The sequence below is a fragment of the Callorhinus ursinus genome, unplaced genomic scaffold (genome assembly GCF_003265705.2).
Source record: "Callorhinus ursinus isolate GAN/ISIS: 27379988/994484 unplaced genomic scaffold, GSC_fseal_2.0 scaffold32, whole genome shotgun sequence".
Taxonomy (NCBI): Eukaryota; Metazoa; Chordata; class Mammalia; order Carnivora; family Otariidae; genus Callorhinus; species Callorhinus ursinus.
Window position 1 is genome coordinate 12,859,645 of NW_027397094.1, and position 27,811 is coordinate 12,887,455.

At 36.0% G+C, this 27,811-nt stretch overlaps 1 protein-coding gene across 6 annotated transcripts in view; it reads left to right on the forward strand.

The window, feature by feature from the left end:
• ARID4B (AT-rich interaction domain 4B) overlaps positions 1 to 27,811 on the forward strand; it is a 139,256-nt gene that overhangs the window by 95,543 nt on the left and 15,902 nt on the right. For 4 of the 6 annotated variants that reach the window (XR_012374309.1, XM_025850799.2, XM_025850800.2 and 1 more), the window contains exons 17-19: positions 3,710 to 3,964; positions 18,443 to 18,527; positions 21,007 to 21,205. Coding sequence is in view for 5 of the 6 variants with exons in the window: in XM_025850799.2 (XP_025706584.1) it covers positions 3,710 to 3,964; positions 18,443 to 18,527; positions 21,007 to 21,205 (539 nt within the window). In the remaining variant the exon portion in view is untranslated. The remainder of the gene's footprint in view (positions 1 to 3,709; positions 3,965 to 18,442; positions 18,528 to 21,006; positions 21,206 to 27,811) is intronic. The other 2 variants (XM_025850801.2, XM_025850802.2) reach the window with 2 other exon arrangements.

A 27,811-nucleotide genomic window follows, 5' to 3' on the forward strand; every position in this document is an offset into this window, starting at 1 on the left:
AGAGTTGTACTGATTTCTTAAGCAAAAAATAAGAATGGAAAAGTGCTAATAATTAGTTTTCAAAAGGCCAAAATTGTTATATTGTGTTTAATGTGACAGTAGCAATTTCTTGTTTTGGTCAGTTTGGAATGAACTTACTTATTTAGCAATGTAATTTATGCACTACCAGTGAACCCCTGGATTTTGTAGGTGATTTTTGGCATCTGGTCTTATTTCTGAGATTTAAACAACCGAAACATCTCCATTGTTAATGGTCCATTTAAATAAGTACAACCAAATGTTTTTGATCATTTTAGTATTTTTCTGAAATTTGGCCACAGGTGCAGACAAGCAGGGAAGGGAAGCAAAATATGCTTCCTGAATATAGTGAAAGGTGTTTGTTTAGTATACTTTGTTACATATCTTTGTACAAATGTGTATATCAAGTACTCCTTACTGCTATTGGAGATTATCTCAGCTATTAGGAAACTTAGTAAGTTCTTAGCTTTTTGCCTAAAATCTCTTGATCATTTTAGTGTCCTCTCACATTTTGGCTGTAGCATGCAGATAAACATGGAAGGAAAACCTGGGTTTAGATAAATATAGTATACGTGTTTTCTCATTATACTTGGTGTTGTAGTCCTGTGTGCACGTGTATATTTGAAGTACTCCTATCTGCTACTGGAGACTATTTCAACTCTTAAGAAACTTAGGATTCAGCTTTTTGCCTAAAAATCTGATTTTCATATCTGCATGTATTTCTGGAATATCTACTGTGTGGGAGGCGCTGTGATTTTTGTTACTAATAATTAATTTTTCAAGTTGGTGTTTCACCTGATTTTATAGCGTAAACTATATATTGTAGGTTTTAAAAAATTCCTTAACTATATAGCTTTTTAATTTACCATATATATTTATAAATGTATCATACCACAAACTGAAATTTTCCTGCTGTGACTGCCCTAATTTGGTAGATGGTCTTCAGAAGTGTTATGTGTTGGGAATGTCCAAGGTTGATTTCTGAATTTTATTAGATAAGTGCAATAGAAAATTTGACAATTATAAAGAATCATATGTATTTCTCTAGCATGTAAACTTTCTCTAAGTAAGTAGCTACTACCAAGAACTTTCCATGTCCTTCTCTTGTAGTCTAGGTATAGGAGATTAAATAAGTTAATTCAGGTAAAATGCCAGGTTCAGTGCCTGGCCCATAGTAGGTGTTAATAAATTATAGGTTTTAAAAAAAATTGTTCCATTGTAAGGAGTGTGACGTCAAAATGGGAAAGTTTGATATTTCTTTGTGAATTCAGATGAAAAATACTGATACACTTGGTTTCTCAAAATACAGTTCTTTAAACGATAAGTAACTATGTGTGTGTGCATGTGCGCAGGTGCAGCATGCATGTGGGTGTGAGTGAGTTATATATACAAATTTAATTTTTAAAATCTGTATGCTGGTTGCATTTTATACTTTCAAAGGGTATCTTTGTTCTGTGTTCTTCTTGTTTAGTGAATTTACCTCTGATTTTTGCCACTGAATTACTAGAGGAAAGAGCAGAATATTTTATTTGGCTGATAGTAATTGTGTTGTTTGCTTTTTTATCCTTTAGTGTATTACTTAAGTGCTCTTCATTTGGTTTGTGTCTGAGGTTGATATTCAATGCAAAATTTTATTTTTAATTTTTGATTGCTTTATTATTACAGAGTATTAGGGTTTTATTCCAGATTAAAGATTGCCCTGGCTGCCACTTAAAGTAGATTGTGCTTGCTATTATTGGCATTTAGCAGTTGTGCTCAGTGCACTGTATAATGTAAGACCTAGTTTAGAGTTTGTCTTCATTTAAAAAAATCTTAGGCGTTTTATTCTATATCTCTCTTTTCCCAATATATAATGATTCTGAAGTACATGATAAATCTTTTCAGTGCATAGTAAATTGTTTCTTTTGTTGTGGCCACTAGAATACACTTCCTTTTCTCCCTGATACGCAGAGCTGTAAGTTTATGATTTAAACAAGTAATATTCTTCCTCCCCCAAAAATGTCTTAAGCATTTTAATTTATATATATATATAAAAACATTTATTTATTTAAAATTGTTAATAATAATTTATCATCCATAATACCCTTTCTGGTAACTTTCTAGATATTTTAGCCTTGCTAATAATTATTTCTTCATTATAGACATGTTAATGTATTTTTTATAGTAGAGTTCCTATTTTTATCTCAGATTATAGCTGGTTTTGTTTAGGTCTTAAATTTTTTTTTAAATTTTTTATTGTTAATCACCATACATTTTTAGGTCTTAATTTTTAAGTACCTATTCATTTGAATATAAATGAGTCTTTAAAAATAGAAATAATTCTTGAGATTCTGTAGACTTTGTGTTGTATTTCAGAGAAAACTGATGCATTTGTTACTTTTGTAAACTTAGACTTAATTTCACAAGACTATTAGGTTTCCCTTCATCCCTCCTGGCTCACTATGTAGAAGCAAAGGGGTAGGAGAATAAAAAATCATCATAGTGTTGCTTATGTTACTATAGATTATTTTTGTTGCTTACACAACTGCATACTTAGGAATGATAATAAAGTATGTTATTGCTAAAAAGTTTGCACAGAAGAATATAAAACCAGTTATCAGTAGAGAAAGCATTTTATATAAATATTGTATTAATCAACTTTTAAAGCATACTTAGCTGTGTTGCGGTTCTGTTTTATGATCTTTATTTGTCAGCTCTAAAGTGATGGCTTCTTTTTGAGAGAAAAATTGTTGTAAAAAGTATAGACATAGTTTTTATACTGTACAGCAGATAAAAACTTAGAAGTAAATACAGTTGAATTTCATTTTGAAGTTTTTTAAAAATATAGTGTTTGGAAAGATTTATAATTGAAGATTTTCTCCAACTTGTTTAATACAGATTTGTGGCTAATATAAAATGAATGCGAATGCTCAGTTTTAAAAAGTACACAATATTGAGAAGATTGAAATGGTCGCAGTGCTGCTTCTAGAATGATTTGACTTTTGGTTTGATATTACTTGGACTTGGCCTATTATATACATATTTCATTGGAACTTCAAAGTTGAGAGAATTGGTAGAAGACTGTCAGTAAATATACGGTAAAGAAAGCAGAAATTGTAGCAGAGTTTAGAAGAATAGAAAGAAAAAACTTGATGGGCTATTGATGTGAAATTAGTCAGATATTCCTATGAAAGGTAAAATAATATTTCAGTTAGCATAACTTTGGAAATTTTGGTTGGAGCACCTTTTAGAACTCAGTAAGACTAGCTGTTGGCTAGTAAAAGTTTTGTTTTAAACCACATGAGGCTGGAAATATTTGAATAAAAATAACTTTTAGTCTGAAAATGGCTCTGAGGTGTAATGATTTTTGTTTTTGTCAATACTTTTGTATAAAACATATTCATAATAAAACCTGAAACAGTTGTTACAGTCGACCTTACTAGTTTCTGATACAACTTCTGTTCTGGCTGCTGGAAATTTTTCCTTTGATGCATTTTTCAATCTTCATTTTCTCTAAATTTATCTTTCTGTAACCATGGTCATCTTATACAGTTTTAGTTTTTAACGTTACATTGAAACTCAGAATTTCATACACATGGAACCTGCTGTTCCCGGAGCAGTCACAGCCACAATTTTTATCATTTTATGTGGTTTGGAACTGAAAAGCTTATGAGGTGTCTTTTATTAACTGCAATTTTTTAAACCTTTCAAGAGATGAAACGAATAAAGAGGAAGAGGAAGATGATGAAGAAGCAGAAGAGGAGGAGGAGGAGGAGGAGGAAGAGGAGGAAGAGGATGAGGACAACAATGAGGAAGAGGAGTTTGAATGCTATCCACCAGGCATGAAAGTCCAAGTGCGGTATGGACGAGGGAAAAATCAAAAAATGTATGAAGCTAGTATTAAAGATTCTGATGTCGAAGGTGGAGAGGTCCTTTACTTGGTGCATTACTGCGGATGGAATGTGAGGTAACTTGAGTTTTAGCTAGTGATTACTACCTAAAAACACTTGTAAAATAATTTTCTACTTTAAAATTGAATTAACGAATTGCAGACCTGTCAGTATTCTAATTGAGGTCATAGTAAAAAATATGTAGATTTTAGCATGTAAATGCCTCACGTAGTGACTTCCTACTTAACTGTTTTTAATACTTACAAGATATCCCTAGTGTCTAGAAAACTGAAATCTGTCCCGTTGATTTTTATGCTATACATGTAGATTAACAGAGGCAACATTGGTGAAATGATAGAACAATCTTTTTTCAAATTCAAAAGACTTTGGAGCTTCTTGATGGCTGCAGGTTACTACTAGGCTTCTTGCTCTCTTGCGTTTTCAACTACATTGCCACGATAACCTCTTCCTTGTAATCTCAAGTCATCATACTTCTTTCCCTCAGTAGGCAGGGATTTTAAGGTTGTGATTTCTTAAGAAGCTTTAGCCATTTTCAGAGGGCCTTTATTTCCTCATTAACAGCTCTTGCGTTACAGCCTTCTTCAGAAGCCTCAGAAATTTGTCTATTTGAGACAATACGGTGGAAGTGTAAGCAAGTCTGCTTGACTAAAATAGAGTGCACTTTCTGACTGCTGCTAACCCTAGGGGGATGAAAGGCAAGACTAAGGTTTGGCTTTAGGTTGTGGTCAATGACTTAAGTTCTTTTCTAACACAAGTTTTCTTTGGTTTATCCAGAGATTTTGTATTTGACTTTTATCCAAAATTGGCAAGCCCGTTTTAGGGTCTGGTCATTTAGAGGATCTTTTAAGGAAAACTGAATTCATTTTGGAATATTTGATATTATATTTGAAATACAGCCAATGATAGGGTTGTTGCCCTTGAAAAGTTCACCATGTAAGTTTCAAGCGGTGGTTTCAAGGTGTGCGTAGGGTCTTCAAGGAGGAATATAGTTCCCATGCTTTTTATTTAAATTGTATTCTGTGATTTGGAAAGTTACTAAGAAAACATCATCTCAAATGCTATTTCTTAAAACAAAACTGTCGTCTCTGTTTCTTAAAAGTCCATTTTGTGTCGTCCTGTTGTGGCAATAGGAAGCTCTAGGAAGCGTGGCTAATCTGATTACCTTTCTTATTTAGAAAAAAGTATAATTCTGATCCATTCTGAAGCTTGGAAGAAAATAACAATTTAAGTCATCAGGAAATGTCCAGAAGTTTTGTTTGGGACCCGTTCTTTATTATTTCTGACCAGCAAGATAAAGTTTTGGATTTTAGGAACGCTGTTATATCCTAAGTGTTGTCCTGAAACATGAGCTTTTCCAGAGAATCAGTCTCAACATCATGTGTAATTTACCCTTTTGTTTGTTGGCTCTTACGCTACCTCTGTGTGCATGATTTTTGTCACCTGAAGGGCTGGCTGTTACTGATCATGCTCAAAGGAAGATACTTGAGATCTCAGATATAGTTGCTGTAAGAATATTTTGCCCAGTCTTTGATATTTAATCATTTTGATCTTACTGAATGATCTTATTAATATAAATACAGAAGGAATTCCCTTTATGCCTAGGATGTAACTGTAAATGTTGACTATATTAGCTTAAAATTAGGAGGGGAAAAAAACGGAATCAGGAAAAATTGATAATTACTGAGGAACACCCACAGGATAGATAAGAGCCACATCATCTTTTACCTCTCCTTGAGTTCTTCAATCTTAGTTATTCTGCTGGTTTATATAATGAGGCAGTTTTTCTAGTGGCCTTTATTAAATGCTTTAAATTTTGTGATCGGTAGAATTTAGGTGTTCTCCAACTTGCAGTATTATCGGGGCTTGATTATTTTCTATTATCTCATTAAACAGAGAGGAGGGCTAGTAGGTGAAAGAATTGAGACATTCATGAAATTATTCTGCAAGGAAGATACACAACTCTATGTTTGTTAAGAAAAGATGGACTAAAGGCGAGAGTTATCTTATCCTAGGAACACTTGGATTTTAGAGGGTAGAAAGAGAATGTCGGTATTTTCGCTTTGAAACTGCTGGGGGGTTGCGTAGGGTAAGGAAAGACTTTGAATTGAGGCCTTCAAGTTTTTAATAATAGAGAAAAGAAAATGAGACCTAGTTCAACAAGACAAGCTTAAGTTACTGAGAAGGATGCCATCTACTCCTCACACCTCAAGCGTTTGTATGGTCTGAACTTTCAAAAGAAGAAAACTAACCAACTTGATGAAGACCTGTAGAGTGGATCTCTCCACACTCCAGCATCATAGAGAGAACTGTACTTCTGTAGATCAGCAGTTAATTTTCTTTGAGTCAGTAGAACAGTACTCCTATTTCTCTCTGAAGCTAATCTAATGGGGACCGCAACAAATGCTCACCAGTTCTACAACAAGTTTCCTATTATTCCGGTGATCTTCAGCTTGATCTTTGAATTTACACTTAAGAGACGTGAAATTAGAAATGAAGATTTATGCACGAAAGTTCATGAAAATAGTTTTGTCTCTTCAGTGGAAGTCATTCATTATTATAGCAATTTAGGAAATTTTATATGGAACTATTTATGTGAGTTTTGTTTGATCCTGAAAGGTCACTTTCCAGTGAAGAAATTTTTCTTAAAGAAAATAAGAGTATCTGTCTTAGTTTAAAAAATACTGTTTTTCTGGTACTTTCTACATTTTTCCTTTTTTTCTAAAGTGCTGTGTAAACCTTTATGTTGATATTTTTATTTGTACTCCTATTTCACAATTGAAAATGTTAATTTTTGCTACACAGAGGATAGTGTTTGGGCCAGTTTGTTTTTTACTACCAGAATGGAAAAAAAAAGGCTTACATCCAATTTTATGGAAAACAGCCAGAACTCTGGATCTTAAACCACATACTGGCTTTTAAATGGTATAATACTGCTACAGAATTTTTCAGATGAGGTGGTCGTATATCAGACTATTGTCCGATACACGTAGACTTGGCTAGATTGTCACGTGCTTGGAGAAAAGTCAGTGCTTCTTTTATAAATTGTTTTTAACTCTCCTAAAAATAGCATTCAATCTAGAAAAATGGCGAAATATATAAAAGTAGAAAGACAATTATTAATATTGTAGTATGTTCTCTTTCAGTCTTTTAAAAAACATAGCTTATATGTTTTTAAAAATTATAATCATACTTTAGTAATTTTTAATAGTAGCCTTTCTGTTTGTTTTCTCATAGTGATGTTAATATTTTATAGAAGTTTTTAGTACCATTAGCTAATTGATCCCTTTCATTCTCAAGTTTCTAAGTCATGCCATAAACGTGGGAGTGATTTTTGAAAATAAAGCTACACTTTGAAATTCCACTGCTATAATCTCTGTTGCATGTGTTGTGTGTATCCCCCCGTTCAGTGATACAGCTAAGTGTATTACAGCTGTCTAGACCGCTTGGCTTGGGATTTAAAATACACCAGTATTCGGTTATGTATTGAGGCTGATTCATTTTTCTCCCATTTCTAGTTTGGCTTTCCATAATCAAGGGGTTGGGAATTTGACTTGAGATTTTTTTAATATTGAGATTCATCAACTACATTAAAAAGATATCTCCAAGTAAAAGAGAAAGGGAAAAGCAACACTGAAATTTCAACTGTAAAACTCCTAAGTAGCAAGTTAGTTCAATTCCATGTTATAAGTTATAGGAAACTGAAAATAAGATAAATTATGCTTAAATATTTTACTTGAAATAAAAATGCATTTCATTTAAAAAAATATTTTACCTCTCTAAGCAAATCGGCTCCTCCTTTGAGGGAATAGGGGTGGGGGAAACTAGTCAAAAGCTTCCACAAATGGCTTCAAACCCACTTTGTGCTAACATTCAGCTGCTTTTTAACAAACATCTGTTCCTTTATTTGGCATACAGAAGTTCAGTATCATGTGCAAAATACTTTGCTGGGACTGAAGGTAAAAAGAAGTGGTCCCTATTAAGGAATTGATTGTCCAGGCAAGGGAATTACCCCACCAGGATTTACAAACACTCTCCCTCCCGAGGCTCTCAGCCCTCCTTTTGTGTTGCTTACCTTCAGTCACTCCTTATAATCATTTCTTTTGACCCACATGCTTTTCTGTTGCTCTTGTGTTGCTTTGTATTCCTTCCTTGACAAAACCACTGGAACGCTGCTTAAATCTCATGCTCTTACTCCTGGCCTGCATCTGTGCAGCTGATCCTGTCTGGAGAAAGCAAACAACCACGCTCACTTCTTTTAAATTCATGACTGTGAACTTCAAGTGGCCACGATACGTCTCTCCTCCATTCACTCTCCTTCTTTCTCAGAACACTGTTTCATACTGTTTCTTATCTCTCCTCAAATGCCCAGCATCTCTTCCCCATCCTCATTTTCAGTTGGTGACCTTACTTTATAACCTCATTGAAAAATTGAAGTGAGGGGAGAATTTTGCAGACTTTCCACATCTGCCTTCTTATATGTGCACCTGCTGCCACACTCTCTGCCTCTTCCTCTTTAGTCATCTATGAAAACAGGCATGCTACTATCTCAAGCCATTCTTCTAATTGTCGTGCCTTCTCTCCTAAGTCAGAGACATGGGCCCAGAAATTTTCCCTTTTTTCCCCTCTCTTTTGTCAGTTTCTCGCTCCATTTTGAAGCATCCACGTCTGGACCTGCAGTTATTATTATTATTTTATTTATTTATTTAATTTATTTTTTTTTTTATTTGACAGAGAGAGAGACGGGGGAGTGGGAGAGGGAGAAGCAGGCTTTCCGCTGAGCAGGGAGCCCGATGCGGGGCTCGATCCCAGGACCCTGGGTTCATGACCTGAGCCAAAGGCAGCCGCTTAACAGACTGAGCCACCCAGGCGCCCCTGGACCTGCAGATGTTTCTCCCATCTCAAAACTCACTTGAGCTTTGCCTGCTTTTCCTACTGTGCCATTTCTTTGCTTCATTTCCATCCAGCAAAACTATGAGTTCACACCTGTCACCCAGTTTCTCTCCAGTTGTTCTTTGTAAACCCGCTCCAATAAGGCCTTTGCCCCTGTCACACCTCCCTGTCACAGCTGAATTGCATCCTTCCTTCTTGATCTCTTGTTACTTGTCTCATCAGTGGTATTTGACCCAGCTGGTCGCTCCTTCCATGATAGTTTTCACTTGCGTTCTGGCTGCGACAGCGACAACTGTTTTCCCGGTTTGTTTTCCTTTTCTACCCTCCCTCAGTTATCCTCTTTTGTTTCTTCTTGTGTTTTCTTCTGTGTAGTCGTGCTCTTCTTTTATCCTTCTGATACCCATTTTAACTTCTTTTACATGCCATTCCTATTTTTTCAGTCCTAATTTGAGTCACTTTTCTGATACTGAATTTTTCCAAATTATTTTTTGGAGCCAAAGGGATTTGACCTTCTGGGATATAACTTACACCTAGGACTGTGGGCAATTTTTTTTTTTAATTGTTCAAGCTTTCTAAAACATTAGGACCACATTACTTTCCAATACAAAAGTGCATTTAACTTTAAAACATGAAAAAATCCCACTTCCATATTCATTCTTTTAGTATCCCTTACCACATCTAGAAAAGTACATGCCTGCATATGGTAAGTAGGAAACAAATACTGAACTAAATTGGACCTCCCAGCAACATAATAGAAGTAGAACAGAAGTTAAAATCTAAATAAAAGGGACTGGTCTATAAAAATGACACCTATAGAATATAGAGACTGATGGGGGATTGGCACGGCTGTGGCCCGGCTCTCACTGGAGCCTCTTGATGCTTTTATATGGGGTAACTCTTTAACTCTCTGAGGAACTGTCCAGCTGTTTTCCACAAAGGCTACACCATTTTACATTCTTGCCAGAATTGTCTCGGGATTCTGGTTTCTCCATACCCTCACCAACATTTGTTATTTTCTGTTTTTAAAAAATGTTTATTATAGCTAACCTAGTGGGTACCTCATTTGGTTTTGATTTGCATGTTTATAATGACTAGTGATGTTGAGCATCTTTTCGTGTACTTATTGCCTATTTGTATGTCTTCCTTGGGGAAATGTCCATTCAAGCCCTTTGCCCGTTTTTGAATTGTTTCTGTTGTTGTTGAGGGGTAGGAGTTATTTATGTGTTCTGTATGTTAATCCTTTCTCAAATATATAATTTGCGGATAGTTTCTCCCATTCTGTGAACCCGCAGAATTGTCTTTTCACTCTCTTGATAGTGTCTTGATGTACAATAGTTTTAATTTTTGATAAAGTCCAAATTCATCGATTTTTTTTCTTTGTTGTCCATGCTTTTGGTGGTATATCCTAGAAAATACCGCCAAATCCAGTGTTATGAAAATTTCCCCGTGTTTTCTTTTTTTTTTTTTTAAGATTTTTATTTATTTATTTGAGAGAGAGAGAATGAGAGATAGAGAGCACGAGAGGGAAGAGGGTCAGAGGGAGAAGCAGACTCCCTGCTGAGCAGGGAGCCCAATGTGGGACTCGATCCTGGGACTCCAGGATCATGACCTGAGCCGAAGGCAGTCGTTTAACCAACTGAGCCACCCAGGCGCCCTCCCCGTGTTTTCTTTTAAGAATTTCTTCTAGCTCTAATACCTAAGTTTTTGACCCATTTTGAGTGAATTTTTATATGTAAATATGGTAGTCAGTTCTTTTTTATGATCTCTTTTTGTCATATGAAGAGCCCATCTCCTAATTAGTAACCAAAATGGGGTTGAGGGTGAGAGACTAGAATGAATCTGATTGGAAATACTCCTGCTCTGTGACTTTCCTTCTGCTCTGTCTCCTTTTGTCCCTTTAAGAATTTTTATGTCACTTCAGCTTAATTTCTCTATTCCTTCTGTCTGCAGAATGTTCTACAGCCTTACTTTTTTTTTTCTTTTACTTCCATGTGATCTGATCCTTGTCATACTTTGATTGTGTAAGCCGTTGTTGGTCTTAGGAATGTTGATAAGAGTACAGAGTTGTTCTCTTCCTGTCCTTTGAAATGATTATTCTGGTAATGATAGAAAGAAAAGCAAAGTACTCTAGGAACTTTTCTGCTTTATTGCTATAGTACGGAAGTTAAAGAACTATAAATGAAGACCATTTGACAGTGGTTTCTAACTGAATATCTGCAAACTTGTTTTAGAGGGCGGGGAGGACACATTGCCCCTGTCTTTTTAACCAAGACTTTCAATTCCCTTTGCATGTTTTTCCTCCTGTGTCCCATTCATTTTTTCTTTATACCTCACCGTCATGATTTCAAAGCTCTCAACTTCCCCAACCCTCCGTCACAGTCTCCCAGCTTATTCACTTTTTTAGAATGGAAAACATACTAAATTAAAAAGTACTATGGCAGTCAAAGGACCGTGTTACCACTCATGTGAAAAATTCTTGTGCAGTATGAAGATGCTTTGTATCAGACAGTCCTACCTGTAGAGACAATTAAAGCAGTGAATAAAGTGAACATAATAATTTCTACTTTAAAAATATGACTTTTGAGTCGACTGGTTTTTCAGTGCAAGTGAATATAAATATTTCCTTTCTGAAAAAAGATTAGTAACTCGGGTATTTTTGCATTCAGATGGGCTTTCTTTCTTTGTGTTTACTTAGAGTGTTTACTAAATTGAACCTGTTCCATTCAGTAGTTTTTGTAGACTTGGCAGGTACATTTAATGTAAAACGTGAATGTGGACCTGTTCATTTGGTGGTTTTGTAGATGGGTAGGTCCATCAGTATATTTGTCTAACTGTGCATAAATACTGTCCCCTAAACTTATCAAGTGTTAATAAAGTAAACTTTTCGGGTACTTTTAAAAGTCAGTATCTGCGTCACAAAATACAGTGAATGCCGCAGTTGTTAACCATTTGCAGTGATCTCTATAAATGAGCCTGGTACAATGCTCTGTGATGTGTTCTTAACATTACATATTACCTCTGCCTAAAGACCTACACCTTTGTTTCATTTTACAAAGTTAAACTCTGCGGGAAAACCAATTGATATAAATTACTATACCGTGCTCTTGGGCTGCTTGTGTCAAATATTAAATATGATTATGCTATAATATCCAAGTTGTTGTCATTCTGTTATATTTTTAATTATGCTGAACACCATTCCTGTGTCTTTTAATGTGGATTTAATATTAAGTGTTATATGAAGTGGAAATACGAAATGTTAATGACATGCTTAGAATTTTATTTTTTCAATAATATAATGCTTTTATTTTTGTTTCATTATATCTTAAGAACATGACAGAAGGCATTAAATTATGTTCAGTGGGTCTTTTATAAATTTTGCTTTAGATATTCTTTCAGATTAAAATTATATGTGTAAATTCAGATTATTATAGAAAATTCAATGAAGTGGGCAAATATTGATAAAATGGCTTATAAAGTTTATAATTTAATAACTTGTTACTTTTCATATGACTTGGTCTTTTTTCCTATTACAGTGTCATACTTTTTTTTTTTCCAAAATTTTTTACTTTAAAGAGGGGGAAAAATTTCTTTCCTTGCTAAGATAGCCTAAATTTCCACTTTAGATGTTAGGTTTTTAAAATCTGAGTTAGTTATATGACATATATTAACTTTTTATATAGATAGACAAGATATAAAGTACGTATTGTTCAGCTCTTATTAAATGAGTCTAATCCTTACAGAAAACAAAATACAGATGATTTCAATATTTTATCTAAATTAATGGTTCTTAGATTTTGTATTTTTTATAATTTGTATACATATTTCAAATAGCTTTTTAATATGTCACTTGGTTTTGCTTATGAAATTATTTTTTAAATATTTTTATTCTGCATGTAATTATTATTTTTTTAAATCTCTAAGGTTATGTCTTTGGGGTATGTATTAAAGCACACTGATAATATTTCTTTGAAAGTGGTTTGGTTGGGTTTAAGAAGAACCAGAATCTGAATTGATTTGGGCAACAGAACCATTTTGGTTTCTTACCTGGTTGACTAACATTCTTTTCCGTTTTTATCATTGCTAAGTGATTTCTTAGATGATTTGCCAACACATCCAAACAAAAATCAGAAAGCTGTTTTTCTCTGTTTTTCTCTGGTGAGAGCAAGTATGTTACGGTCTCTGAATGGTTCCTTCTAGCTTTGTATGAATATTTTAATTCAACACATTTAAAAATTCAAATATCTATGTGGCTGCTGCTTTCAGAAAGTTCAGAAGGTTTGTATTGTTAATTTTGTAATTACTGCTTAGTGTCGTCTTCTCTGTTACATGGTAAGCTCCTTGTGGGAAGGAGCCATGCTGCTTTCATTCCTGAATACTCAGTGCCTAGTGCAGAATTTGTCACATAAATAGTACCTAAGAGGTATTTATCAAATGAATAAGTAAGTCTTCATGCATACTTTTAGTCACGGAGTTTCATGTAATTTTTTACTTTAGGGATCATCTGGTCCAGCTCCTTCATTTTATATAGCTCAGGGAGCAGACGTTTATAAGTTAAATGAGTTGCTCATGCATCTGTTCTTTCATGTTTGTTCCATTAGTTGAATATTAGATGATCTCAATAGAGATATTCTCAGGTATGCCATATATATACTTTGAAAATATTTTCCTTAATACTTTAGTTAAATATCTGATGAGATACTTGTCTAGATTTTATCCATTAATTACAGTGGATTTATTGATCATTGAAAAAGTATGCTCTAATTACTAACAGACTTAATTTTCTAATTTAGTATTTGTTTTTTTTAATTCAGTATTTTAATACTTGTTTTTCTTAGTTTTTCAGTATTTGTTTTTATTTATTTATTCTTAAAGATTTTATTTATTTATTTGAGAGAGAGCAAACGAGTGAGAGAGTGCACACACACACACACAAGCGGGGGAGTAGGGAGAGAGGGAGAAGCAGGCTACCTGCTGAGCAGGGAGGCCCATGTGGGGCTCTATCCCAGGATTCCGGGACTACAACCTGAGCCAAAGGCAGATGCCCAACCGACTGAGCCATCCAGGTGCCCCTCAGTATTTGTTTTTAAATGGAAGAATTCAGTAATGTTTTTATTGTGCCCTGGCAAACTGTATTTCCTTTTGTTACAAAGAGGCCAATTACTGGCTTGTGATCATAATTTCTAAAGGTAATGTCCAGTTAAAGGCAGGACAGTTTTTATCAATAATCCAAACTACTTGGTTTTCTTCAAACATTCTCAGAACTCTTTCATCGCTTGGATCCAAAGCTGTAAGTCATTTTGTTTGTAGGCCCACTGCTCAGCTTACATTTCTCTCCTAGTTCTCAGACTACATGATCACTAAACATGACAACTGACAGCAACAGGCCCGCTAACCTTGAATAGAAATCTAGGTATTTAGTGAGAAAAAGTGGTTTCTCTGAAGTCTGAAGACCTGTTAACCCAAAATATCTGTTAAGAAGTGTTCTTCCTATGCAGTGGAGAGACCCCATCCAAATATGTGTTGATTCCCTCCATGGTACTTAAAGCAGAATCGAGAATATTGGAGCGCCCCTGACTATTGTAGCTGAGGGAAGGATAGCATGCCTTGTGTATTTGAGGATGTCTGAGAAAAGGACTAGAAACATTTTCAAATAAAAAAAAATGTATTGCATTTAGTTATTAAGATTCTTATATTCTTTAAGAATGTATTTTGAAGGATTAATGGATATCTTAATATGGTACCCTAAGGAGAAATTGAGAACGAGTTTATGGTATTCTGTTTCTTAGCTGCAATTTTCTGCTCTTAGCCACTTCCAGTAATTTCAGTTTTTATGGTATTCAGGATATTTGGATTTGAGCTGAATTTTCTCATTTTCTATCTTCATTGATTACTTTCTTATTATGCCTATAGTAAATGGTCTCTTTTTAATATATATTAAATATACTGTATTAAAAGTCAAAGTTTATATAGGATGAACAGCATCAATTTCGTGTAGTTCTGAACTAGATTCCCTTCATTCAAGTATTTATTCTTAGTATTTGATAGGGAGTCAGAGATCTTGACCCACTAATCTCGCTTCCTTTTCTTAAATATCTGGCCCGAGTAAAATCAAAATTAAATTGGCCTACCTCTTTCTTACATAAGTTACTGTCTGTAGGAAATGTTGTGGGGTTGTTGGGGTTTTTTTGTTGTTATTTTGTTTTTGGCACAGTTTTTTCGTTTTTCTCTCACATGAACTTATGTATCTCTCCTTTCTGTTCTTTGAAAGTATTCTATAAAGAAAATGGGACACTTGCATGTTACTCTGAGTAGTTACATAAAGGGAAGGAACATTTCTTACTTTTAAAATACAGTGATCATGGGACGCCTGGATGGCTCTGTTGTTAAGTGTCTGCCTTTGGCTCAGGTCATGATCCCAGGGTCCTGGGATCAAGTCCCACATCGGGCTCCTTGCTCAGTGAGGAGCCTGCTTCTCCCTCTCCCTCTGCTGCTCCCCCTGCTTGTGTGCTCGCTCTCTCTGACAAATAAATAAATAAAAATCTTTTAAAAAATAAAATAAAATACAGTGATCAGTTATAGTTCTCAGTTTATTCTCTAATCTTTTTTCCTTGTAAGATTAATCAGACAACTAAAGTGCCATTTAGGACCTCATTAAGTTTTGAAATATTTGTCTGGGTTAATGTTTGTGTCAGCGATCTCAACTTTTATTTGGTAAGGCATTTGTAACCTGAAAGCTCTCCCTTAACTAAAATTCTCACATTGTTTTCAGTTCTCCCTCATCACAGGTTGTGCATTTTTAATGTGGCTTTTCCAGCTGCTGGTCTATTACTCTTCTCTGTGCTTACTCTGGATGGGACCTGTCATCCATGCCCTCTACCATTATTCTGGTATTGACCAGAATGTTTTAAGAGGCAGTCCCTTTCCCATTTTTCTCTGATTCCCTACTTGGTGCTTTTTTGGCAAACCTATTGCTCTCAAAGTCAATTTACTTTCATGGTTTGAGTTTTCTTAATCTGTGAAATACATTCATTGATAGACTTTTAAGGCATGTTCTAGTCCTAAAGGCTATTAATTATAATAACAATATAAATGTTGTGTTACTACATTTTGTAAAAATAGAGAATAAATCTGGCGGAGAAAAGAAAAAATCTAAAAGACTATAGTGTCACAACAGGGGAATGCCCGAACAAACAAAAAACACTGAGAAAGTAGAACAGAAAAAGGCAATAATAAAGGAGTAATAATATTAGCTAATATTTATAGGACTCTAAGTTACCATGTACCTGTTACTTCAATAGGAAACATATTTAAAGAATTTTCCAAGTCATCCCCTAAAACCATACAGAATATTCATTATTTTAAAACAAAACTGTCATCCAAAATAGTAAAACCATAGTGTTTAAGTACTACTATTCCAATATTTTAGAAGTGTGTGTAGTTCCTTTCATCTAATTCCAGAATTTGTCTTTTTTTCTTTTCTGCCTGGTCCCAACGCTCTTTCCACATCCACAGTCACTACTTTTTAAGTTCTCCTGATAGCCAGTCCTCTTACAGGACTGTTAGAGAAAATGATTACCAGATAGCATCTGTACACTGATGGAGGTTAGGCAGTGGGCATCAGCCTGTACCAAGGCAGCAGCTTTTATTTTATTGATGTGTATGTTTCTTTTAAGTTATATCCATTCTCTCTGAATCATACAGAAATCTTGCTCCCTCATAGTGAACATCTTAACTATGGAGGCAATAACTGTTTTTTTGCTTGTTTGATGTATGTGGTGTTCCACGTTAAGATAGACAAATAAAAGAATATCGTGGTGATGATCTTAAGTTGAAAGCTACTATTTTGCCCTAATTTGAAATATAATTCATGTCAGAAACCCAAGTTGAATAGTAAAGATGTCTGATACTACAGAACTAACTACGTAACAGTCTTCAGTAAAGAAAGGTAAAAAATACCATATCCTTGTTTAGCTTACGTTGATGTTCTGTTTAGCCATCATGAACTATCTTCAGTTATCTCATAAGAAGATAGGAAGCTTGTTTTGTTTTCTTTTAAACAAAGTACACAGCATTGACTTCCATAAGTATATCCAAGTAAGAGCAACTTCTAGGAGTTTTCATTCAACTTTGTGAAGGGCAAAGATATTTTCTGTTCCTTTTTTCACCTTCACTCCAATTTTGGAAGGAACTAAATTGCTTTCATCTCAAGCATAATGCAATTTTCAGTATTCATGGGAAAGTTAAAAGTACTATAAATATTTAGGTGGGTGCTACTGTACCAATATAAGTACCAAAAGGGGTGTGTTGAGTAGAATAATAGTATTTGTTTTAAAACTTTTCAAAGTTCTTACCATGTTTGATTTTTGAAAACTATATGTGCTATGCAGTCTTATTTTTTTATTTTTCTTTTTTTAAATACAGTCTTATTCGATACAGAATACACTAAGTCTGATGTTGAGATTGGCTTGACCAGGGCCACATAACTAGCCTGCAGGGATTATGTGAAGACTTTCCTAGAATTCATTCCATTCTTCCTCATTCTCTCTAATTATCACTGTGGCCCTCAACAGCTTCCAGCAGATACAGACATAATCCCTTGCCTGGGGGTGTGCCCTCAGCTTTACTAATACCAGTGTGTGTACTGGCCAGTAGCACTTTGCCTGGGGGTTGTTACAGGCGTACTCTCCAGGCCTCCTCTAGAGCAAGAATATCATTTATTTGTCAGGTAATGACCCAAGTCATTTATTTCCTGGCTTAGGGCATTTATACTTCATTTAGTACCTCTAATAATGAGGGCATTCTAATTTAAAAGCTCATCTTCAGTTGTTCATGTTCTGGAGTTAAAAATGTCAGGGAGTTTTCCATTTTGCACAATAAATGTATATAACTTTTGAACATAAAAAGAGGTTAATTCATTTTTAATGTTTCTTCTAGTTGAGTTTTTACAAACTGCTGTTCTTTTTTGCTTTAAACAAATAGCTTTATTGCAGTCAGGAGTAAGTTGCACCCTGTGAAACTCACACAGATTGTCAGCATTGAGTGGAAAGGCCGTCAGGGCTGTTGACCCTTAGCTGTGTGTATATGTAGGAAGCATCTCAGAATATTGAAAAACTTGGCCGAGTAAAGCTTTCCTACTACTATTTTACGGGAAGGTTTTTTTTTTTTTTCTATTGATTTTGCATTGTCTGTAAGTTATAATACTATGTTCTTCTATCACACAATGTCATTTAAAACTAGAGCATATTACCTTAGCTTCCTGATATTTCTAGGGGAAAAAAACTATCTACTTACTGCTTAAAAACAAAACAAAGTAAAACAAAAAAAATGTAGAAAATATTGTGGTTTCTTTACAATACAAATTTGTATTTTTTGGTAGCAGAGTAAGGAGCGCTAGTTTAGACATCAAGAGATCTTTCTGGTCTTGGTTCAGCCGGTAGCTGACATTATGTCCTTGGGCAGATCACTTCATCTCTCTTTTTGGGCCTTGGTAGCTTTATTCATTGACCCAGGAAGTTGAACTGACTGGTCTCCAAGGTCCATTCCTGTTCTAAAATGTGATGATTCTATTTATGAATTTCTCTTTAATATGGCATAGTTACTTCTGTGATGTTTTGTGTACTTAAACGAGTTTCCTTTAATTTTAGATATGACGAATGGATTAAAGCAGATAAAATAGTAAGACCTGCTGATAAAAATGTGCCAAAGATTAAACATCGGAAGAAAATAAAGGTAAGTGCTTATTTTGCTAAAAGTGCTTATTTTGCTACATCATATCTGTTAATTAAAGAACTTTTCCTCTAAAATGATGCATTAAGTGTGTGTGCTTTAGTGTTAGTGGAGATAGCAGTACTCTTAGAACAGTGAATTTATCAAATGCTAGATTTGGGTATAGTTAAAATTGTCAGCTTATGGAAAGGTCTTTTGGAAGCAGCACTAACTGATCTTTGAGGCTTCTTGAGTCCCAATATTGTGTAAGGCCACCCAGCCAGGTTTCACTTACTTATTCCAGTCCTTTTTGCCCCTCTCATCGCCGCCTAGGAGCCATAAAATAGTATGGCTGGGAGCCTGGCTTAGTGTAATGGCTGTAAACTATCCAGAGGAAGAAAAGGAGGGAGGTATCTGAAGGCAGAGGAGAGCCTCTCTGCACCTCGTCTGTTTCTCTTCTTCTTTATCTGACTCTATTCGCAGGAGCTTAGAATGTGTTCACAGGATCTTGTTAGCCCCACCATAGATGGGTACCATGGGGAATCTCTTAATGAGCTTGTGTGGAAATTAATGCTACCGTTGTGCATAATAGAATTACTCCTACTTATTCTAAGACTAAGTCTTTTAATTGTTTCATTAGAAAGTCAACCATTAACTAGGTTTCAAAATGTTTTTTATCTTTTTAATGGCTTTTTTACCTTTGAATGATACATATAGTTGAGGTGTTCAGTAGTTTTTCTGAAATTCAGTCTTTGTATTCACAGTGAGAAGCTGTTTCCTTTCCTGCTGGTGACCCCCAATAGTGCAGGCTTTCCCTCAGAGTGGTTGTTCTTTTCTCACTGTAAAATTGGGTCTATCCTTCAAATTTTGGTGTAGCAACCCAGGAGCTTCAACTAGGGCTTCTCAAACCCCTTTCATCTTCACTTTTGGTCTTTATTGGCAAGTATGGAAATCAGGATATTTAGCATTATTTTTAGCTACTGGAAGAGTTGTGTGCGAGTGGTGTTAAAAAAGCCAGTTTCTGTACACAAAGCAAGTTTTAGGAGGGAGTATTTCTCAGGTAGAGGAGGGGGTAGGGATGGGAGAAGTGGTATTAGAATATTCCCTAGGGAGTTTTTTTCCTAAGTATTTATTCTCAATTCAGTTCTTGGCCCCTCCCAGGGCATATTACAATTCCTGGTCATTAGGGAAGAGGCATGTGAATTTTGAAAAATCTTCCTATATAACATTCTGATATTGCACACCCCTCTCTCACTCTGTCTCATCTGTCTTCTGATAGCCATTAAAAGTCATATTTGAATTTTGAATAGGGTGGACCTTTTCTGCCCTCAGAATACATGTTACATTATGATCTCTGGAATAAAATAATGAAGTAGTGAAAAGGCTAGCAACAGGAGACAAATGGAGCAGCACTAATTATTGATAGGTTGGGGTCACCTACCTGCACATCAGACTTTTTAGTCCATTTTGAGAATTAAGCCCACATGTCTTAAGTGAGTGGCTCTCACACTTGAGCACCTATCACAGTCATCTGGAGGACTTGTTGGAACTCTCATGGCTTGGTCCCATCCCCAGCATTTCTGATTCACTAGATGTGAGGTTGGTTCCAGGAGTTTGCATTTCTAACACATTCCCATAAGATGCTCATGGTGCGGGCCCAGGGACCACACTTGGAGAACTATTACCCCAAAGCATCTGTAATATGTAATGAATTATCTTCTCTGCATCCAGAATCATGATAGTGATGTGTACCATCTTTGGGAGAAGTGTGAAAATAGTCACTGAGATTCTATAGTCTGTCTCTATAATAGGATTTCAGAGTTGTTTACTGCTCCATCGTGCTCTACATCATCATTTAGGAAGCTTGTCTAAATGATTTTTCCTATAAATTATTTTCAAAACAAATTTAAAAAGCAGTTTCCAGGAAGTATTTTAGTTAGCCTCTCCTCATTTTAGTTGTAAACAGACAGTTTTTTCCCCTCAAACGTTAATTTATCAACGAGGCAGGAAGGTTGCCTCGTGACTTCACTTTATAAGAGATCATTTGTTTACAGTTATTCCCAGTTGTCAGCTAAATGAAGATGTTTGGAATTTTGTCATTCCCAACCCACATTTTATATTGAAAATGTTACAAGTTTTGAAACTACCAGGTTGAAATTTTTTTTAAATGAATATTTAAGCCTTTTAGGATTTAATTTTGAAGAATTTGTAATGTCAGTTATTAGCAGTATGAGGTTTGTTAGTCTTACGGGATCACTAATTTACCTCTGCTATTAAAATTTAAATATTAGACAAAAACATTTTGTTTATCCTGTAGCATTTGTTAAAAACTTTGGAAAAACATTTCTGGCTGTTTCTGAGAAGCTTCTTACATTCTTTCTTTTCATATTATTTAATAATATAAAATACAACTTTCAATTTAAAATGAGTGCTAACATTGTTACTCATAAATGCCTCATGATAAATTATGGTTAACATGAGATACTTTTTTTTCTTAACCTAGAATAAATTAGACAAAGAAAAAGACAAAGATGAAAAATACTCTCCTAAAAACTGTAAACTTCGGCGCTTGTCAAAACCACCTTTCCAGACCAGTCCATCTCCTGAAATGGTATCCAAACTGGATCTTACTGATGCCAAAAACTCTGATACAGCTCATATTAAATCCATAGAAATTACTTCCATCCTTAATGGACTTCAAGGTAAACATAGCAAATATCCTGTTGCATGCAACTATATGTTTTTAGTTGTTGTAAGTCAAATTCTACAAAGGCAATTCACTGTTTTTAATTGGACCGTAATTTTGTTGTCTGTTACTTGAAATAAAATCAGCCATTGATTGAGGATTGGAAATATTTCTATTATTTGTAGATCTAAAGGTGTCATTAAATTTTAGTTACAATTTATTATTCACCCTATAATACTGTACTGTGGGTTTTTCAGGTACTGTCCTTTTCCATTGCCACATAAAACATGGTTTGTGTTATGCAATATTAGACTATATACTGAATTTTTTTCATAAAGAATACCAAACTTTGCTTCTCGATTACATCTGTTATGGTCTCTTTTATGATGGCATTTTAATATTTAAGGCAGAACGAAGTATAACAAATAATAAAAATGAGGAAGACTGGAGAGGGGATTTAATAAATTTGACTGTCAGGGAAAGGGGGAAATATGACCTATTAAATGAAGTATGTATCTTCATAAAAATATTTTACATTTCTCATTACTTAAGAGTTTGGATTTTTACTCATTTAGAATGTGACAGAAATTGTTTTATGTCTCTTAGTTCAGATAGTTATTTACATGAACTAATTTTATAATGCTGTAGATATTCTTAAGTTCAGTCTTTACAATATTCTGATGTATCAGACATACAGACAGTATATCAAAAAATATAATATAAAGAATAATACAAATGTGAACATTGGTATGTCTACCATAGTGGTGAACAAACAGTATTTACTTAAAAGAATTTTGCATTTCTGCCCCAGAAGTAAGTAATATCCTGATTTTTAAAAAATTTTTTTTAAAGATTTTATTTATTTGAGTGAGAAAGCGAGTGGGCACACGAGACAGACAGAGAGAGCGCGCAAGCAGGGGGAGAGGCAAAGGGAGAGGGAGAAGCCGACTCCCTGATGTGGGGCTCGATCCCAGGACCCCAGGGTCATGACCTGAGCCGAAGGCAGACGCTTAACGACTGAGCCACCCAGGCGCCTGTGATATCCAGATTTTAGTGTGATCATTCCTTTACTTTTCTTTAGAGCTAAACATATATGTATATATTAAACATAAATATATATTTCTAAAGAGCATATTGTTTAGTTTTTTTTAAACTGAGTAGCAAGCATAAGCCTTACTGTGTGAGAAAAGGCAATATTTCCACTCAGATGAAGGCTGCCTGAGAATGTTACCTGAATAGAGTCCTGTAGGCCATATTCTTATTTCATATTCAGCTTCTCAGAGTTTGCAAAAGCATCTCTAAGAATTCAGTGGGGCAGGGTCATAAGGGAGTTCTGGGAAATATCAGGGCTCACCATGATCAGAAAATCTGATGTAGTTGTAGTGGGTGATGAACAGGAATATGAGAGTAGTAAGCTGCTCTGTATTTTCTGATTCTAGGCTTACCAAATACACCTCTAGCTTCCAGGTGCAGGTCAAAGCGAAACGTTTCTGCTGGGTAAAGTGATGTAGTCAGCTGATAGGAGTAACACCTGGCAGACATGGAGGGGAAAGCTAGAAGTTCACCAACATGTTGTTAAAACAAGCTAAAGCTATTTAAACTCCTTCAGACTGTATGGGGGCAGCAGGCATCTTAGTGATAGTAGTCTTCGTATTACCTTCTTTGGAAACAACACTGCTAGTACGGACTGGTGTCCTTCTGCATCTGGTATACAGATACATTCCTGGGGATAGATCCCATTCTAGGGAGCACTGTTCAGACTACTCCTTGGGATTCCTTTGTTTTGGCATCTCATGTCTTTTTTACCCTCCTTGAGCATACTCTCATTGTGGTGGAACATATTCTCTAGTAACTTTTTAAGAACAAGTGAGTGAGAAGGAAGGTAAGTTTTTAGAGACTGTGTATGTCTGAGAAAATCTATTCTGTGCATGGGTTAGCTGGGTTGAATGTTTTTCCATCAGTGTTTTATTGGTATTGTTCAATTGTCTTTTTTTCTTCTGATGTTGTTTCTGTGAACTCCAGAGCTCTTCCCATTACTCATTCTTTCTTTGTGACTTGTTTTATTACTTGGGTTTTTTGTTAGGTTGTTTTGTTGTTTTTGTGCTTGTCCCTGCCTTTGGAATCTTGAATCTTTGTTTTTAACAGTGATTATGCCTTATGTGGATGTATTTTTATCCACTGACTTGTATTCTTGCTAGGCTCTTTTCATTCTAGAAACGTGTGTCTTTCAGTTTGAGGTTCTTTTCTTGAATTATTTTGTTGATTATTTCCTCCTCTGCATTTTACTGTTCTTTTTTGTTTGTTTTTTTGTTTGTGTGTGTTTTTCTTGACTAGTCATTATATCAATATTGTACTTTCTATAGCATATTCTAATATTCTAATATGCTTATCTTTTTGGGGGTGGGACTGTTATTCTTTTATGTTTTTCTTTGATTATTTTTTTTTAAAGCTGTATTTATTTGAGAGAGAGAGTGTGTGCAAGCACACAATCAGGAGGAGAGGCCGAGGGAGAGGGAGACAAGTAGACTCCCTATTGAGTGGGGCGTCTGATGCGGGGCTTGATCCCAGGACCCTGAGATCATGACCTGAGCTGAAGTCAGGAGTCGGACGCTTAACTGACTGAGCCACCCAGGTGCCCCTTTTCTCTGATTTCTTAGAAATTTTCTCAGCTTTATCTTCGGATCCTTTTATTGACTATTAATTTACTGTTATAATGCTTAGTGACAGCTGTAATGCTTTTAATTTTCAAGAGCTCTTTATTTTCCACACGGTCTCCTACCATTCTGTTCTTTTGAGATGGGTACAGTGTCTTATCTTTCTGTCTTTGCTCTTTCCAAAGAGTATTGTGTTTGTTCTTCTTTTGCATGGTGACTTACTTCCAGTTTGCTTTTTCCTGCTTGGTTGTTTTGATCTCTTCCTTATGAAGGACTTTTTCCTTGGCTGTCTTCTCCAAATTAGGAATCTTGAGCACATTGTTGGGACAGGTCAACTTTGAGTTTCACTGTAGGATAATCTGGGTGGGCCGTTTTTTGCAGACGGCTACTGTCAGATCTTTAGGTCTTTTTCTTAGACTAGTTGCATTCTAAACAGAGGAGTCTTCTAGTCTTGACTGGAGGGTAAGAGAATGGCTTCCAGTGCTCTAGGATCCAGTTGAGGAATGGTAAAGGGAGGAGGGAAGATTCTTAGCTTTTTTTTTTTTTTTTTTTTTAAGTAGACTCCACACCCAGCATGGAGCCCAACACAGGGCATGAACTCATGACCCTGAGGTCAAGACCTGAGCTAAGATCAAGAGTTGGACACTTAACCAACTGAGCCACCCAGGTGCACCTTAGCATTTTTGGTTCACTGACCCCACTGAGCTCAGCACCACACCTGTACCTCTGCCTTCAGTAGTTCCTAGCATTGCCTAGGCCAGGAACCCTGTCTTACCATCTTCAGGGAATAAACCTCCAGGACAGTAGTCACCTAGCAAACTGCAGTGGGGGTGAGGACCTAGGAATGTAAATACTTTTTCTTTTGAAGATTTTATTTATTTGAGAGAGAGAGAAAGAGCACAAGCCATGGGGAGGGGTAGAGGCAGAGAGAGAAGCAGGCTCCCCGCTGAGCAAGGAGACCGATGTGGGACTCGATCCCAGGACCCTGAGATCAGGACATGAGCTGAAGGCAGACGCTTAACTGACTGAGCCACCCAGGCGTCCTTAAATACTTTTCAAATAATGTTCACCTACTGCTCCTTATGTTAGGCTACCTCCTCCAGTTTTCATTTTCATAGGTACATGGTATAGCCAGTTATTCCTGAGTCTCTGGCAAACTAGTTTCATTCTCAGCCCCATTCACTGCTTACTTGAGAAAAGGGTTGTCTTTCTTGGGTCTGTTGACTCTCATTCATCTGCTTTCTGGCTTGCACATTCTGTTGCTGTTCTATTTGTCCCCATTTTTGTTGCTATATTATTTCAGAAATAGTGTTAACATACCATATGTATGTGTGTGTGTGTAATATATAATTATTAATATATTAATGTTACATATTATAATAAATATATATCCCTAAATAACACATATATACATATATACACATATACAATATATTTTTATAAATGGGATCATTGATACTACAAACCCCGCCTTGGGGCAGGGCTTGGTACAGTCTAACTGATAAATCATTCTATATCAGCACATTCATACTACAGAATAGCTGTATCATAATTTATTTAATTAGCTCTTGATTGGGCGCCTGGGTGGCTCAGTCGGTTAAGCATCTGCCTTCAGCCAAGGTCATGATCCCAGGGTCCTGGGCTCAAGTCCCACATCAGGCTCCCCGCTCAGCTCTGCTTCTCCCTCTCCCTCTGCTCCTCCCCCCTGCTCATGCTTGCTCTCTCTCAAATAAATAAAATCTTTAAAAAAACTAGTTCTTGATAAAAAAAGATAATTAGGTTACTTCGTTTATTTTTCCTATTGTGCATAATTCAACAGTGAGCATCACATTGGCATATTTGTAACATTTCAAATACTCTTTTTCATATTTTCCCTTTTCTGTGGTAAATTTTTTTTTTTATTTTAGATTTGGCCATAGATTGAGTTCAAGACATTTCCGATTATTTCCAGTTAAAAAATGATTGTTGCTATGAATGCATATGTATATGTACATGTATATATAAAGAAAATAATGTGAGGGGCACCTGGGTCGTTCAGTCATTTAAGCATCTGCCTTCGGCTCAGGTCATGATCCCGGGGTCCTGGGATGGAACCCCACCCCCACCCCGCCCCATCAGGCTCCCTCCTGGGCCGGGAGTCTGCTTTTCCCTCTGCCCCTCACCCTGCTCTCTCCCTCCCTCCCTCTCCCTCTCTCTCTCCCACAAATAAATAAATAAAATTAAAAAAAAATAATGTGAGTCCACCTCACATTAGTTCCACCTCAAGTGTAGAACACAGACAGCTAGGATTCTATCCCTTTGGCATGAGATGGGCTGGGGACAGAACAAGAGAGTGCGTGATGGTTAGAATTCTGTGGAGAAATTTTAAATGTCTCTAGAGAATAATCTTCCACATTTTAGTACTAGGGATCCCCTAAGTAAACTAGATCCCTGATGAATCACCAAATGGAAAGCTTATCTGCTAAGAAACCCTACCACAACACAGTCAAGTTTTAGCAGGTCATCCTTCAGTGTGAATAATCAAGGAAAGCTCCAGCATAAAAGATTGAAACTAAAACAAACAGAAGAAATGACCCTTGAGGAGAGAGATAGTAAAGGTAACAAACATAAACTATTAATTATCTCTGGTTATTATTAATCTCAGAGAACCTGTAAGCATCTGTAAAACAAGAACAGGATATACGGAAAAGGGAACAAAGAACAAGAAAAACTTGAAATAAAAACTGATATTAAAATTCAGTGAAGCAGAGTTTGAAGTTGAGGAAAACTTCCAGAAAGGATAAGAAAGCAGTGATGGAAATGTTAGAAGATGAGTGATACCGAGTATCATTCTAGGAATAGTGAAATTAGAGGGGAAGAAATTAACAAGTAACCACACATACTACTGTTTGAGTATACGCATGTTTATATCTTTGTCTTTTACAATGGGGAGAGAGACACTAGCATTACTTCTAGAATCGGTCAGCCTGAGGAATCAAGAAGCCATGGAAACAGCATGCCTGGTTATATGTGTAACTTTAAAAGCAATTGGATTTTGAAAAACTGAACAAGAAAAAACTCAGCTAGGGTTTTCTTATGAACTGTCTCACAACTATATTATTGATTTGTAGCTCATTTCTTAGTGCTATATTATATATATAGTGCTTATTCTTATATTCTCTCCTTAGTGAGTACTGTGTATACAGTGGTATATTCTCCTGCCCCCCCGCCATATACATATCAATCACCAGGGTCATCCTGGAATAATCCTTGGGTGGGTGGAGAAATTGCCAAGTAACTAAAAGAAGAAAAAAAATCTTTTTTTTTTTTTTAAGATTTTATTTATTTGACAGAAAGAGAGAGACAGCGAGAGAGGGAACACAAGCAGGGAGAGTAGGAGAAGGAGAAGCAGGCTTCTCGCTGAGCTGGGAGCCCAATGCGGGGCTCGATCCCAGGACCCTGGGATCATGACCTGAGCTGAAGACAGATGCTTAACGACTGAGCCACCCAGGTGCCCCTAAAAGAAGAAAAATCCTCAGAACTGACAAAATGAATCTTTATGTTGTTTTTTTAAAGATTTTATTCATTTATTTAAGACAGTGTGTGTGTGAGAGCACCAGCGGGCAGGGTGGGGGTGGTGGTGAGGAAGAGGGAGAAAGGGAGAAGCAAACTCCCTAATGAGCAGTGTGCCAGATGGTGGGGGGGGGCTCAATTCCTGGGATCATGACCTGAGCCTGAGCTGAAGACAGACGCTTAACCAACTGCGCCACCCAGGCGCCCCAGGACATTGAATCTTTATATTGAAAGAACCTATCAAACACCTGAAAAATTAGTGAAGGAGGAGCCATGCCCCAGTACATTATTATGAATTTTTAAAACACCAGGCGGGGAGCCTGCTTCTCTCTCTGCCTCTGCCTCTCTCTCTCTCTCTCTCTCTCTCTCTCTCTCTCTCTCTCTCTCCCTTATGAATAAATAAATAACATTTAAAA